Source organism: Cydia strobilella, chromosome 13, assembly GCF_947568885.1.
Source record: "Cydia strobilella chromosome 13, ilCydStro3.1, whole genome shotgun sequence".
Lineage (NCBI taxonomy): Eukaryota > Metazoa > Arthropoda > Insecta > Lepidoptera > Tortricidae > Cydia > Cydia strobilella.
The window spans coordinates 6,336,360-6,350,475 of record NC_086053.1 but is presented as its reverse complement, the minus strand read 5'-3'; the positions used below and the strand labels follow the sequence as shown (position 1 = coordinate 6,350,475).

Here is a 14,116-nt window from a genome sequence, read left to right as displayed (position 1 = left end):
ACTTGAGGAATTTGAATCGGCTCACGCAAATCACGTTTAAGAAGAAAATAACAGTCTGTCTTTATTTGGATTTTATAAGTTCACACTTCACAAAGTTTAATGAATTTTTAAGAGTGGACTTCAAAACCGTGTTCAATTTCAACTTGCTTGTGTTCACACCATCATTGGCTCCTTCGTCTATTCTATTGCAAAAGATTTATTCTGCAATCGGATTTCGCCTGCAATTCCATTTTAATCCTTGTTGTCAAACTTATCCCCCTTGGGTCGAGGTTTTACCCCAGCACCTTTAAATTCAGAATAGTGTTAGATGCCTTCTGTAATAATTTGAGCATAAATACACCTAATGCACTGGTGATCCTAATTTTCCCAAGGTTGATTGACTATTATAGCCCCAGAACACTCAGCGAACCACATAATAATATTGTAGTAGTAGTAGTAGTAAACTCTTTATTGTACAAATATACACATTAAAAATTACATGGTACAAATAATAAGATATTAAACACTGAACTCTGAAGAACGCATCTATTTTAACTCTCTTAAGTCTAAAAGCATGATGCGATTGCGTATTTGAAACATTTATGGAAGTAAAACTGAATTATAGTCTACTACAGTAGACAATAGTTTTAATTAGATAAAGTTACGTAGGTAAAGTATGAAGTGTAAGTCAAGCATTATACTATATTTTTTGGGTAGAAGTATTATTTTTCTATCATTAAGAAAAAGTGAAAATAGCAACGAAAGTTAAAATTATTATTTTAATGTATAATTTTATTTTAAAATTACATTATAAATTAAGCCGTCATTAGGTAATTACTTTTAAGAGTTGTAACACTTTCCAGCGATAATTTCTCGCTTTGTAGCAATACTAGAGCAATGTCTTCGGCAAGTAAGACATTATCTTAATGGTAATTGCTAAGGGTATATGACTGTATTTAAAATAAATTATTTTACACCATGCAAGAAATAAAGCACCAGAAGATTAATAGAGAAACGTAGACAGCAGTTATTTTAAGACACAATTTATATTTTAAAACCCGTATGAAACTATAAAGAGTAGGTAGGTAGGTAATTTGATTATGACGTCACGTGCTAGTGTTTTATATAAATTCCATAGTAGCAAATCGTTTTGACAGTTCGAAAACAGAAACTTGATTCAAAGAGTCAAATACCCTTTAGGCTACGTCGTTCTATTAGTTTCATTCCAAGGTTAGTGGCAGAACAAATACATAAAAATCGCCAATTTTCATTAGTTTTATGTTGTTTAAATAAACTTGTACTGTAAATTAATTACTGAGTTTCTATTATTAATTCATAATTAAAAACGATCAATGTACGCCTGACTGCTTGCAGGATTGAAATCGAAAAAAAATACTCCGACCTATAAAAGACGGAAGTTTTCTAAGCGCTCAGTAGTATCACAAAATAAATAATAGTATTAGGTACAGAAGGTTCACTCTTTAACAAAACGCGTCTATTACGACAGATATGACAGGCGTCCGTTCCGCAGCGGTGCGCGGCAACTACTATGGCTACTAAATTGGTGTGGGCCGCATGTACTTGTAGCGACGCGACGAAATCGCGGAGTGAGCCACGCCTGGTAATACTCGTAAAACTGAGTTCTTAAGAATCATATTTAACGTAAGACTCCACTTCTTGCCAACCCTGTTGCACACATGGTCGATTCTACTCACGTCCAAATACATTTGCATCGCGAGTTCATTTCCCCCATTTTACCATAAATATGTCGTTTACCGCATATGAGACGCCATTATTGCCTACACCTAATAAAGATGAGTCTTCTCTTTTAATATAATACCTACTCGCACGTTTACGTTAGGATTTTAAGTTGTTTGTAGTATAATAGTGTTAAAGCCGCCATATTTCGTAGCAGTTTGTTCATTGAACGTATTTCCTATACGTATTTTGTTTCGTTTGTGTTTACGAATAAAATTATTTATATGTCATATGGCTCTGCGTGGCTGCTAAGTAGGGTAGGCTGATGTTGCTCTATTTTCCTTTAACAGCCACACAGTATAAGAACATCAGTATCAATGCTACATTTTGCAGTTTTTAAAGCATTGGGACCACTAGTAGCCGGTGGTAGTGGTAGCATGCAGGTAGATGGCCCACTAGTAGGTACTAAACATGAAAAGCGAAAAAATATTTTCCATTTTATTCCAAAAACCACTTTCTGCCAAAACTTATGTTTTTTTTTTTTACCTAAGAAATGTCCCAATTGTACCGTTCCGGAAAACACGCTTTAGTGTGGACTTTTTTTAATTGTACGTGCGTGGCGGAGTAAAAACGACAACTAAGAAAAGGGCACACTACTTTTTATAAACATCAAGATAGAAAGTTGTGTTAGGTTAGGCGTGAAGGGAGAGATAGAAAAAAATATCTTAGGCGCAGTAATATTTCGGGAAAAAAATTGAAAACGTTACACTTATTAGGTGATCGTAAACTCTCCCACTACTCCCAAGTATAGTTAAACACCTCTACAAAGGTCCAAAATCACATCTAATAATATTATTAGTAATTAACTTCTTGTCTGTAAAACACTTATTTGAACGCAGCTTGCAATGTATTAAACTAACATTGTTTCGTCTGAGTTTTCTTAACTCAGACGAAACAACAAAGGGCATTTATTTTAATACCATAGTTTAGTTATTCTTCAGGGCTATTGTTTGATGTCTTAAAAAATGGTTTTGGTCATATATGGGTTAAGTTAACTCATAATTATCCACAGCGACATTATTGGTGCGCTCAAAGTCAGAAATAGCATAGCGATGAAAGGGAGACTGAGCTTCCGCGTACTGAAAACCCGGTAGCTTCAGACAATGAAGTGTTAACGAGTTCTTAAATTCATTAAACTTGTAAGGCAACTTTAGCCCGGTATCGCACGGACGTTAGCTTAAGACGAAAGTGGAGGACCCGCGCGCAATCGCCTTCTCAAACAAACGTAGTCCTCATTTTCTTACCTGGATATTAACATCATTGAAAATATTTTGACACAATTGGTTGTACATATCGACCACAGCCATGCCCCTACGTTTGTTTTATTTAAAATAGTATTTAAAAATTTGTATGAAACTATTTTTCGCTCCTAATTTTTACAATAATCAAAAAATCAAAAAAAGTCTAACGTAGGGGCATAGCTGAATGCTGCTGAAAGGCAATAATGTGTCAACCCACATCCATTTTGCAATAAGATATGAACTCAAAAAATTTACCCTTAAAGTTGACATTTTATTGAAAATGTTAATATCCAGAGAGGAAAATGAGGACTACGTTTGTATGGAGAAGCGGCCATCCCCATTCCTCTTAATGAAAAATTACTCTGTTGACAAACTTTTGTCGTTCAAATAATGGTTATTTTTAATCAGGTCGTCGGTTATAAGAGGCCGTTTGAAATGTTACAGCACGCAAATAAATGTAAATAATGGATATGGGAGCGGTAAAAATGCCATTTTTGTAATAAGAAGGCTTTAGACAACGTTTCATGAAAGTATTACCTTCTTTTATATGTCTAAGAGTTTCATGGAAACATATTTGGTTTGAACAACATAGTACAGTCGCCATCAGATATACCGGAACGGCCAAGGCAATTGTCAAGGCGTTAGAGTCCGTGTTCAGATATTTTTGAGTACCTCGGGCGCTGTACATTGTGCAACGTTGGGGGTAGGTAAAATTTTGCTAACGAGGTCTATATATTTACCCCCGGAGTGACACACAATGTTTTGCATCACACATGCAAAGAAAAAACTAAGTTTTAAGCGAAATAATTTTGAAATACGGTGAAATTTCAGAGATTCGCCCTTTCGCCCGCCATTTGTCATTTTTTCATAGAACCTACTTGGTTCGTATGAGTTAGTGACATAATAAAAAAAGCTATAACTTCCGTGGGAGTAAAATGAACTTTAGCTCCCGCTGTACATGCGTGAAATAGCACGCTTACTATTACTACGCAAGGTTGAATGAAAGAGAAAAAGAATTTAATGGCCACTTCCAATTTTACGACAATCAAAGAATATAAAAATTAATCGATTTGCGAGCGATAAAACTGCCATTAGCTACCCACACGTAGAATGACGATTATTTCGATATTTTGTAGTTTATACATTGTAACATACATGACATTTAATTACCTAATGAATTAATGAAATGTTAACAAGTTTTAAAGCCCTCGAAAAATTGCTACATACTAACAAATAAGTAACACTAACCGATCTTCAAGCTGTAAAAAATATTGAACGATTAAGAACATAATAAACGCGGCGGTCGTGTAAATCGTCCAAGACAAATATTGTAACTATTGCTTAGTAGCGACCTTACTGTTCCAGCTCCTCTTCTAATCTTCTCCTTCCTAACCCTAGTTAGTTATACTATTAGGCATTTTCCACAGGTCGACAACTATTACTATTAGAAGTATTATAACAAATTTATTTATTTTTAGAAAATAAATTAATTTGTTTTATTTCAAGTAGAAACACTACTATATAAAATAAGTATAAACTGAAATAAATGTCATATTCATATACTAAGCAAAAGTGACCAAGACCTCCAGTGCCCAAGGCTGGAATCGAACCAGCGTCGTCTGCTATCGCGGCAGGTGCCTGAGCCATTCGGCCACCTGGGTCACGGCGGCATAGGTCGATTTTTTCCAAGTACCTATATGGATTTCTTACTGAAGGCTTATGGCGCCCCCTGGCCATCCCTAAGGTAGAACAGTGTGGTTCGACCTTCTAACCGAATCAACACAGGTGACAACTATTGTGCCTTTTTTTCGTGAAAAATCGTGGTAGGCCTACTCTAACTACCCGAGCTCCTCCACGAAACCTAACAAGATTTTCAGGTTGCTCACTCTGCCTCCTTTAGTGTGTATCTAACGCTATTAATAATTCCACAGATGCAAAGACAAGAGCTACCCGGCGCTCCTGCCGACCACCAGCGTGGTCATAGTATTCCACAACGAAGCGTGGACTACCCTGATCAGAACCATATGGAGTACGATTAATCGTTCACCGAGGCCGCTACTCAAGGAAATCATACTAGTCGATGATGCTAGTGAGAAAGGTACGTGTTTACTTATATATACCTATACCTGACTTTTGTTACGTATTTTGAGGGCCTAGATACGGACTATAATTGTGGACCAGCACTTCGGTCGCTCGTACCTCTAATTTGACTCTCTATCGCCATTGAATATTTTTGCTAAAGAGAGGTAAATAGACGAAATATCGACTTTCGATATTTACGGTAGGCCTCCTTGCGAATATGCCCCTAGCGCTGCACAAGTGCGCATGCACGTGCGCTTTACATAGTTTTATACTTGATAATGAGCGCAAGCAGTTAGCGAGTCTTTTGTAAATACATCCGCGAAGCGTTCGCCAGATCTGGACGCAACTTAACAACTTTAATATCCTTGTATTATTGACTTTCATACCTACGCAAAACACCTCTGCAAGAACTTAGTAAAGAGCGCAAGCAGTTAGCAAATCTTTCGTAAATAAACTTTCGCCAAATCTGAACGCATCTTAACAAGGTTTAAGTACTTGTATTCTTGACTATATGTTGCTTACTCACACAGAACACCTCGGCAAAAAGCTAGAAGACTACATAAAGACGCTGCCGGTACCGACGCACCTGTTCAGGACAGAGAAACGCTCCGGTCTCATCCGAGCGCGTCTGCTGGGCGCTAAACACGTCAAGGGAGACGTCATCACCTTCCTCGATGCCCACTGTGAATGCACGGGTAAGTTGTACATTATTTCTATAATAGGGTCCGTTGTCTCATTTCTTCCGTTCTCGTATAAACTATCTTGGAAAAAATACGTAACAAGGCTAATTTCCTTTGCTCACTCATCTGACAGAAAACTTAGGGCTCAAACGAACATTATTTAAATAAATTCTATAAATAAACCCAATCGCATTGCTTCTATGCTTATAACGACAGTCAAGTGCATTTTATCTAGATCTATTTCCGCTTTTAAAACCCCTCACACTAGCACATGACGTGACATGACATAAGTAGAGCGGTAACGCTTTCCTTGAAGTCCTTAGATAACTAAAGTTCGATCTTACGTACTCAACGCAAGTAGTGTGATAACTTCACATTCCTCGGATTCCATAGATATAATTCTGTATCGCCTTCGTTTCTTGCCCTAGATAGTCTAGGTCTGGTTATACTAGATGAAAAATAACTAATACAAACTCAGTGCTTTCATAAAGAGTATAATATATGATATTTAAAATACTACTGTTTCAATCGTCTTTTGCATTTTATTTACGGAAGTTTTTTGCTGTATAGGTGGTATTCGTTTTTCCTTGATATTTATTGCCTTCTTGCCGGTGTATAAAAATAAACTATTTTAATATATTTGAGGTGGGCGAGGCAATACGCCATCCGGTATCTTAATAAACTAATATTAAACGGTCCGAGGTAATTCCCTACGTTCCTTTTCATTAGCGGAACCAAAATAGTTGAACATTATATTTTATTAAGTTCAAACGGGAACCCGTGAAACGTGTATATAGGTCGACCACGTGGTTCCACTATGACTCTTCAAAGAACAGGTCAACTCGTCACGACCCAATTAACGCTAACGAACGCCTTGCGTTTTAGATTAAAGTGGCTAATCTACTTCGTTAATGAACAGATTTATATTTGTAGTCTTTCGTGCAATATTGCGTGTCCGGTTGACACACTTCTAGTAATCTGATTGAATTAATATCGGCTCGAATGTGTTGTTTCGACTTGAAGATTGTCATCGCACAGTTAACAACCCGCACGATCATTTTCCTAGTTTAGATGCAAATACAGTCAGCTACAAAAATGTTATCACTACTAACGCGCTCGGATTCGGATGATACTTGAGACCAATTAAGTTTCTATATTTACGATTATGATTTATGATTATTTTCCCGTTTTTAGTATTTTCTTATCTGCCTATTGATGAATCAATAAGTAAAAAAGCTCGTCGAGTATGCATACTACTATAGATAACTTACAAATGAATATCGTGATATTGAATAAGTACGTATCAAGATCGTGACAGGCTTTATTATTGTTAGCAGTATGTTATTAGAACAAGATGATAAACAAATATTTAAATAAGCCGAAAACCTCAAACGTCGCAAGTATGCTGCCCTTGGCAGTAGCTACTTGTTTGCGGCGTTTGGGGTTGAAACCCTGGGGCCGTGGGGGCCAAGTGCGCGCCGACTGCACAAGGAGATATCGGCGCGTCTTATTGAGGCTTCCGGTGACCAGAGGGCTGGTCACTATTTCGCGCAGCGCATCAGCATAGCTATACAGCGCGGAAATGCGGCCAGCCTTTTGGGCACCCTACCACACGACCGAGACCTAGGTCAGATTTTTTATTTGTAAGTTTTTTAGTTTAGGTCATTATGTTTTTAGCTCACTTTATTGTTTTAATAGAAAATAAAACAAATATTAGTATAGATGGATACCTACCTCTACTACCAAGGATCACGAAAAAAAAATTTGACCTCATCACACAAATATTTGCCCATATACGTGTTATTCATGGAATCTATTATATTATAGAGGGTTGGCTCGAACCATTACTGGCCCGAATAGTCGAAGACAGAAGCACAGTGGTGTGTCCCATCATAGACGTCATCTCGGACACCACGTTCGAGTACATTCAGGCTTCGGACATGACCTGGGGAGGCTTCAACTGGAAACTCAACTTCAGATGGTAAGTTATAAAGTTCAATTTTGTTTACCGCTTTGCTAGTTTTCGAATTACAATTGGCCTGAATCTTCGCGCCATGAATGATGTCATCTTGGACACTACATTCAAATACATTGAAACGTCAGTTATGACCTGGGGAGGCTTCAGACGAAAAGTGAACTCTATATGTTAAGATATAAAATTTACGTTGACTAACTAATACATTGCTATAGTTATTGAATTTAAACTATCGTGAGACATATTAACTTAACTAACTTAGCGGTTTCACTCACGTGTATTTAGTCACTCGCGCACATGTCGCGCGAGTGACTAAATACACGTGAGTGAAACCGCTAAGTTAGTTAAATTGCTACAGTTTTCGTAGACGTTTTTTTATTATAATCAGTTATGCAGAATAGAAAAAAGTCGGTCGACTCTGTCAGTCATATTACCATGTGAATCCGATTTGTTACAAACTCTTCGATCTAGGTATGATATTTCAAAATGAATGAACGAAGAGCGTAGGAGCCGGTATCTTTGCTCTTTTGCAGAAATTTAATTAAGCCTGTATTTATACAAGATGTTTTCTTTGACTTAGTTGTGGATGTGGTTTCATACTTTTATTGACGTTATTTTTACTATCAGAGCCTTATATAGGTATAATATTTATAGTCATAAGGGTTGGAAGTCAATATACACAAAAGTAGATCTTTTGTACGCTATTCTGGTACAGTTGAGTTGATTCTAACAAAATATGCATTGAATCAAACGTTGTTTGAATTGACTTACGGAAGCATAAAGGCATGGTTAGAAATGTTCGATCAACTTGTGATGTTAAATAAACAGAACGCACGGATTTCCTGAAAATAACAATAAAAAAACGTACCTTCGTCTGTGTAATGCTGATTCATTCTTATTTATCCTCTTTATTCATCGTTAATCTTACCAAATAATTATTTAAAAAAATAAATACGGATTAGATAAACATGACGCCTTCTTTAAATGAATATTGAGTCACGTTATACGAAATACAAATTGACGAATTCAAGTCGCACTTCTAAACTAACATCCTCAAATTCTGACAGGAATCAATTAGGTTTAGCCCTCTGAATTTATGGCTAATAATAAAAAACTAAATCTCTACATATTGATATCAGTATCTTCTTTATTTGCTAGTCGGTACAAAGATAACGTCATTGATCAATGCCTCACCTTGTACCGGCTATTGTATTGAGTATCTCAATATACCCTGACCGCTTGGCTTCCCTTTTACTCTTAACTGACCTACGGAATCATCCATCCATCCAAAGCCATTGTCTTGCCAGCCCTACGTTCTATTGTTCCCCATATGAGGCTAGCACAACACCCACAATATACACTATACCTACCTAGCAATCAATTACAACCGTACAAGTGATTAGGAAAACGGCTTGTGCTAACCCGGCGCACTTAATTAAATAACTATTCCTAATCCGTATTGCAACTACATAAAGTCTACTTTTAGTCAGTAAGTTGGTTTATACTTTGAAACGAGCCTACATTAACGCACTTCCTTCGATAAGATTTGCCAAAGCAAATTGCGTAAGACGATGAATTTCGTATCGAGGTTAGTTACGATGTTTTGCCATTGTAAAGTAATTATGTAAATAAATAACCATGCTATAATAAAGCTCAATGAGACTGAAAGGCAAGAATAATTTTGCGCAAAAAGTTAGTGGACAAATCGGACATTTCAAGTTTAAATAAGGCAATTTAACGTTACAATTACATTATTATCAATAAGTTATTGCTTCTATAACATGTGAAAAAAATCGTGCCCCGAATTAATCAGCAAAACTAGATCGCGCTATACGGCACCATATGTTTCGTGGTAATGGTAAACGTGGTAAAAGTCTAACAATTGCTGTCAAATTCGAAACCAGATTTTTTTCTTAAGACTACCCCTCTAATACTCTTAACAGCTCTTTGTACGTAACGTATTTGCAGTGAACATCTTTTGCCTGACATGGTATTTCTTTCCCAAGGTACCGCGTCCCCGAGCGCGAGATGCAGCGCCGCGGCGGCGACCGCACGGCCCCCCTCCGCACCCCCACCATGGCCGGCGGGCTGTTCGCCATCGACCGGGACTACTTCTACAAGATCGGCTCCTACGACCAAGGCATGGACATCTGGGGCGGAGAGAACTTGGAGATGAGCTTCCGGGTATCGTATTGGATATGTTTAACTTTGGGCAGCGACAGGGGGCCTCGCATTGGATGCGGATTCGTACGGCGCTCCCGTATTCGAGCGGGACAACGCTATATACGTGCATAGCGCTGTCTCACTCACACACCGAAGCGAGGTACGGAACCGTATTAGTGTCATAATCGCGTAAAGTACGGCCACCGATCACAAAAAATTGACACTGGACAATGAACAAAGTTGTTCAAGTTCCGTGGCCGTACTTACTTCCTCACGGGACCTAGGAATAGGACGGGGGATAGGGGATATCTAGTATAAAATTTGCGATTGCGATGCGACGTCTTTTTGGTAAAGTTTGTAAACGCGTTTACAAAATCTTTATTAGTCAATAATACGTATTCAAGGTTTTAGTTTTTATGTCTTTGCCTATACAGTAGTGTACTTACTACGCGGCCTATACGTGTCGTTCGGTTGTCTAAAAAGCTTTACAACTAATCGTAAAATTAATCGATTCGAGTTATGAATTTTTTTTTTTTTTTAAGGCGTACAGTTGAATTTACCTTAGCAATGTTAGGCGTATAATCTCTTCAGCTATTCTTAAATAACGCAAATTAAAATTACATCTTTCACGCTAATACGAACGCAATTATGTACTGCAATATTCAAGGTGACACGTCTTATCTTGGAAAAATATGTAAGTAGATAAAAATACTAAATACGGCTCATTCTTTAAGCGCCACTTGCACCATTCCACTAACCCGGAGTTAACCGGTTAAACTTGAATTTACCCTGGTAGTACAACCAGTACCAAATTTAACGGATACCAGGAAAATACATCTGGATAAAATTCCTGATTTATCGTAAAACCTGGAAAGGGACAGGCCTGGGCAGAGACATTTTGCATGTTTGAGGTGCAATTAGCTCCCATGCATGATTTTTGTAATCATAATTTATATCGTTCGAACACCGGAAAAAAAGTTGTAAGCCTTCACATTATTTTATTAAAAAATATTTAAAATGTTGAAAACTTTTGAGCGGATGTAACGTTAAATTTTTTTGGCGCGAATTCGACAGCGTTTTGACGTCACACGTTAGACGGTCCAACTGACGTTTGCTACTAATGACACTTATGTGAACTAATCTGTCGAACGCGTGACGTCACGTGACGTTTCGCTCACTAGCTTTTCGCGGGCAAATTTTTGTACTTTTTATTTAATATTTTAAGCAATTAAATGATAATTTCATAACGGAAATGCATTTGTAACATGATTTAACGGTAACAAACACCCGAATAAAAAATATGTCATTCAAATATAAATTTCATGCATGAGGCTAATTGAGACAACACTGTTAATTGATGGATTGAAATTCACTGTCTATAAAGGCAATGCAATCTTTTAAGGAAAATTACCATTTACCATACCTTATTTAAATTGTTTAAGAAAAGTATGGGTATGTCAATACCTCTTAACTTAGAATGACCCATACGTTATTTGTGGGAATTTAAAGTTATTTTTACTCTTTGATTCATAATGATTAAAGCTAATAATAACAAAGTACTGTTTATCGAGTGATAAAAATTTGGAATAAAGATAGATTTAGTGCATTTTTAGTAAAAGTAACCTAACCTGTTTAAAATTTTCCGTGTGATTAAATTAAAAAAAAAAAATGTTTCTTGGATTTATTCGAATTTTATTGGAATCGTACAAGTCGTGTAAGTCGTCTTAGTTTTGAAACTCGATTCTTAACATATTTTGACGTCAGAAGGTAGAAAACCGAAAATATGTGAATCAGACAGTAACCAAACACAATATTTTTCACCTAGACATCCGGTGTCTATGGTTCAAATAAAGATTAAAAAAGACATCAAAATAAGAACAGTTACTAGCTATAAATTGTAATGAAAAGTGTGACAATGCGGCTGAAGATCGAGCCGTGCTCGTACGCAGGGTACTTGTTCCGCGACAGGAGTGTTTCTCGCGTTAAAATCCTCTAAAAGTAGGGTATATCGCCTTAAAAAGCAGCCTCGTACGACGGCTCTTAAACCCTCGTTATAATGAAAGGTGTGGCAATGCGGCGGGCGGCTGGAGATCGAGCCGTGCTCGCACGTGGGGCACGTGTTCCGCGACAAGAGCCCCTACTCCTTCCCCGGCGGCGTGCAGAACGTGGTGCTGCACAATGCGGCGCGCGTCGCCGAAGTCTGGATGGACGAGTGGGGCGAATTCTATTACGCCATGAACCCAGGTTCGGAGTCGCTGCTAACATTTTTGCTGGGTTTTGCTAATCATACAAAGGAATATATCGTCGGCTCGCAAACATCTTAACTGCATTTGAAGAAGATAAAGAATTTACGATCAGCTGATAATATATTCCTTTGGTGTAATAACTAACCTATCCTAACCTAATTGTACAGGAAATAATCGCTAGATGACGACGTTGTAAGAGTATGAAATCTAAAATGGTCATCGTCATTATAAAAAAAATACGGAAATATTTGTATTAGCCAGTTTATATTAGCTCGTTAATGTGTTTTAAACCTTTGAAACAAGTTAAACTTTTAGGATTTCTTTACACTACTTTAAACGGAAAATAATAATGTATAATTAAACCAGTTGGCGGGAACAATTTATGTCACTTTCACGTCAAACGTCGTTAAGCGACAAACGTTTATGTAACTTAATTCCATACATTTTACCTAATGGGTACTTAGAACTGTATGTGACCATGTTATACTTTCGTTGGAAAATTACTACCCGTTTCCGACCATTCGACATAATAAATTGCTAAAGTCAATGCGAAATAATGGCGTCTCTATTGTTTCCCATAAAGTTTTAAGTCATAATGTATTGTTTGTCCACATTTTCGTTAGTCATAATTTGGTTGTTCTCAGAAACGCGTAACTTTTCAGGATTGCTATAAAACAAACCGAACCTAACCTATCTATAGGATAACCTTACGAAAATTCTGGAACGTTAATGGTTTCAGAATAGGGTATTTGACTGTATTTAAAATAAATTATTTTACACCATGCACGAAATAAAGCACCATAAGATTAATAGAGAAACGAAGACAGCAGTTATTTTTAGACACAATATATATTTTAAAACCCGTATAAAACTATAAAGAGTAGGTAATTTGATTGTGACGTCACATGCTAGTGTTTCATATTAATTCCATAATAGCAAAATCGTATTCCCAAATACCTTATTATGACTAATGAGAATATGACAATCATTACATTATGACTTTCAATAATAAAATTATTTCAAACAATGGGACCCCGAAATAATGGTTTTTAAATGGTAAACTCGATAGCTTTTTCAAGTATATGTATGACATTATTAGAATGCAGTTTAGTAAAACTGTAATTTATATGACAGGTTTTACTATTAATTAGACTAGCATAATTGATCATTTGCTCCTTTATGAGACAGTACACTAGTGCGAGAATAGTAGATTATACAACAAAAGCATAAAGTAACCCGCCGCTTACTCGCGACTAAAACGCTAACTTTACGAGCATGTGAAGTGTTTTTTTTTATTATATCTGCAATAAACTATATAGAGATACATGTACAAGTCTTGTTTAATATGGTACCTCTACGACCAATCCATCTAGCGGTTTTTGTCTGTCTCCTGATAACATAATGAGAATTAACTTCAATTAATGTTGCAATAACAAAACTAATTACCCAAATGACCGTTATCATAGCAATAACCCCTGCAAAATGATAGCAGTAGACGTACAACTAAAGTTTTGTTGTGGCTTGGGGACTAACAATGCCTTAGACGAACTTAAAGATGTATTTATTGTATAATATGTGTAAAGTCTACGAATAAAATCGTAAATTTGAGTTTGACATCTGAAAATGGCACTGTACGGCGTATAATGTTTTGTGGTAATCGAATCAAAAACCAACTTTTACCAGATATACCGTATAGCACGGAGTCGGGAAGCGTATCTACATCAGGGGGCAAATATACACTGATGTCTCTCTGTCGCACTAATATGTAAGAGTGCAGAAGAGAGAGATTACCGTTTCGTTCGCTACGGCGTAAACGATTGGCATCTTGGCTAGGCCCTCAGCTGCCAAACTCGAAGCACGAATTGTCTTAGACTACACATCTAATACAATAAATGAATCATTGGTTGACATTAATGAATGTAACAGTTTGAGCAATCTTAACGGCTTCATATTAACGTTGATCGCCATTGCGGCTGCATTCCATCCATTTCG

General features: G+C 37.0%; 1 protein-coding gene across 2 annotated transcripts in view; it reads left to right on the top strand.

Moving 5' to 3' along the window:
• LOC134746656 (polypeptide N-acetylgalactosaminyltransferase 5) overlaps nt 1-14,116 on the top strand; it is a 38,470-nt gene that overhangs the window by 15,196 nt on the left and 9,158 nt on the right. Inside the window, exons 4-8 of one of the 2 annotated variants that reach the window (XM_063681157.1) lie at nt 4,910-5,076; nt 5,591-5,755; nt 7,568-7,721; nt 9,722-9,899; nt 11,942-12,122. In XM_063681157.1, coding sequence (XP_063537227.1) covers nt 4,910-5,076; nt 5,591-5,755; nt 7,568-7,721; nt 9,722-9,899; nt 11,942-12,122 — 845 coding nt within the window. The remainder of the gene's footprint in view (nt 1-4,909; nt 5,077-5,590; nt 5,756-7,567; nt 7,722-9,721; nt 9,900-11,941; nt 12,123-14,116) is intronic. The other variant, XM_063681159.1, reaches the window with a different exon arrangement.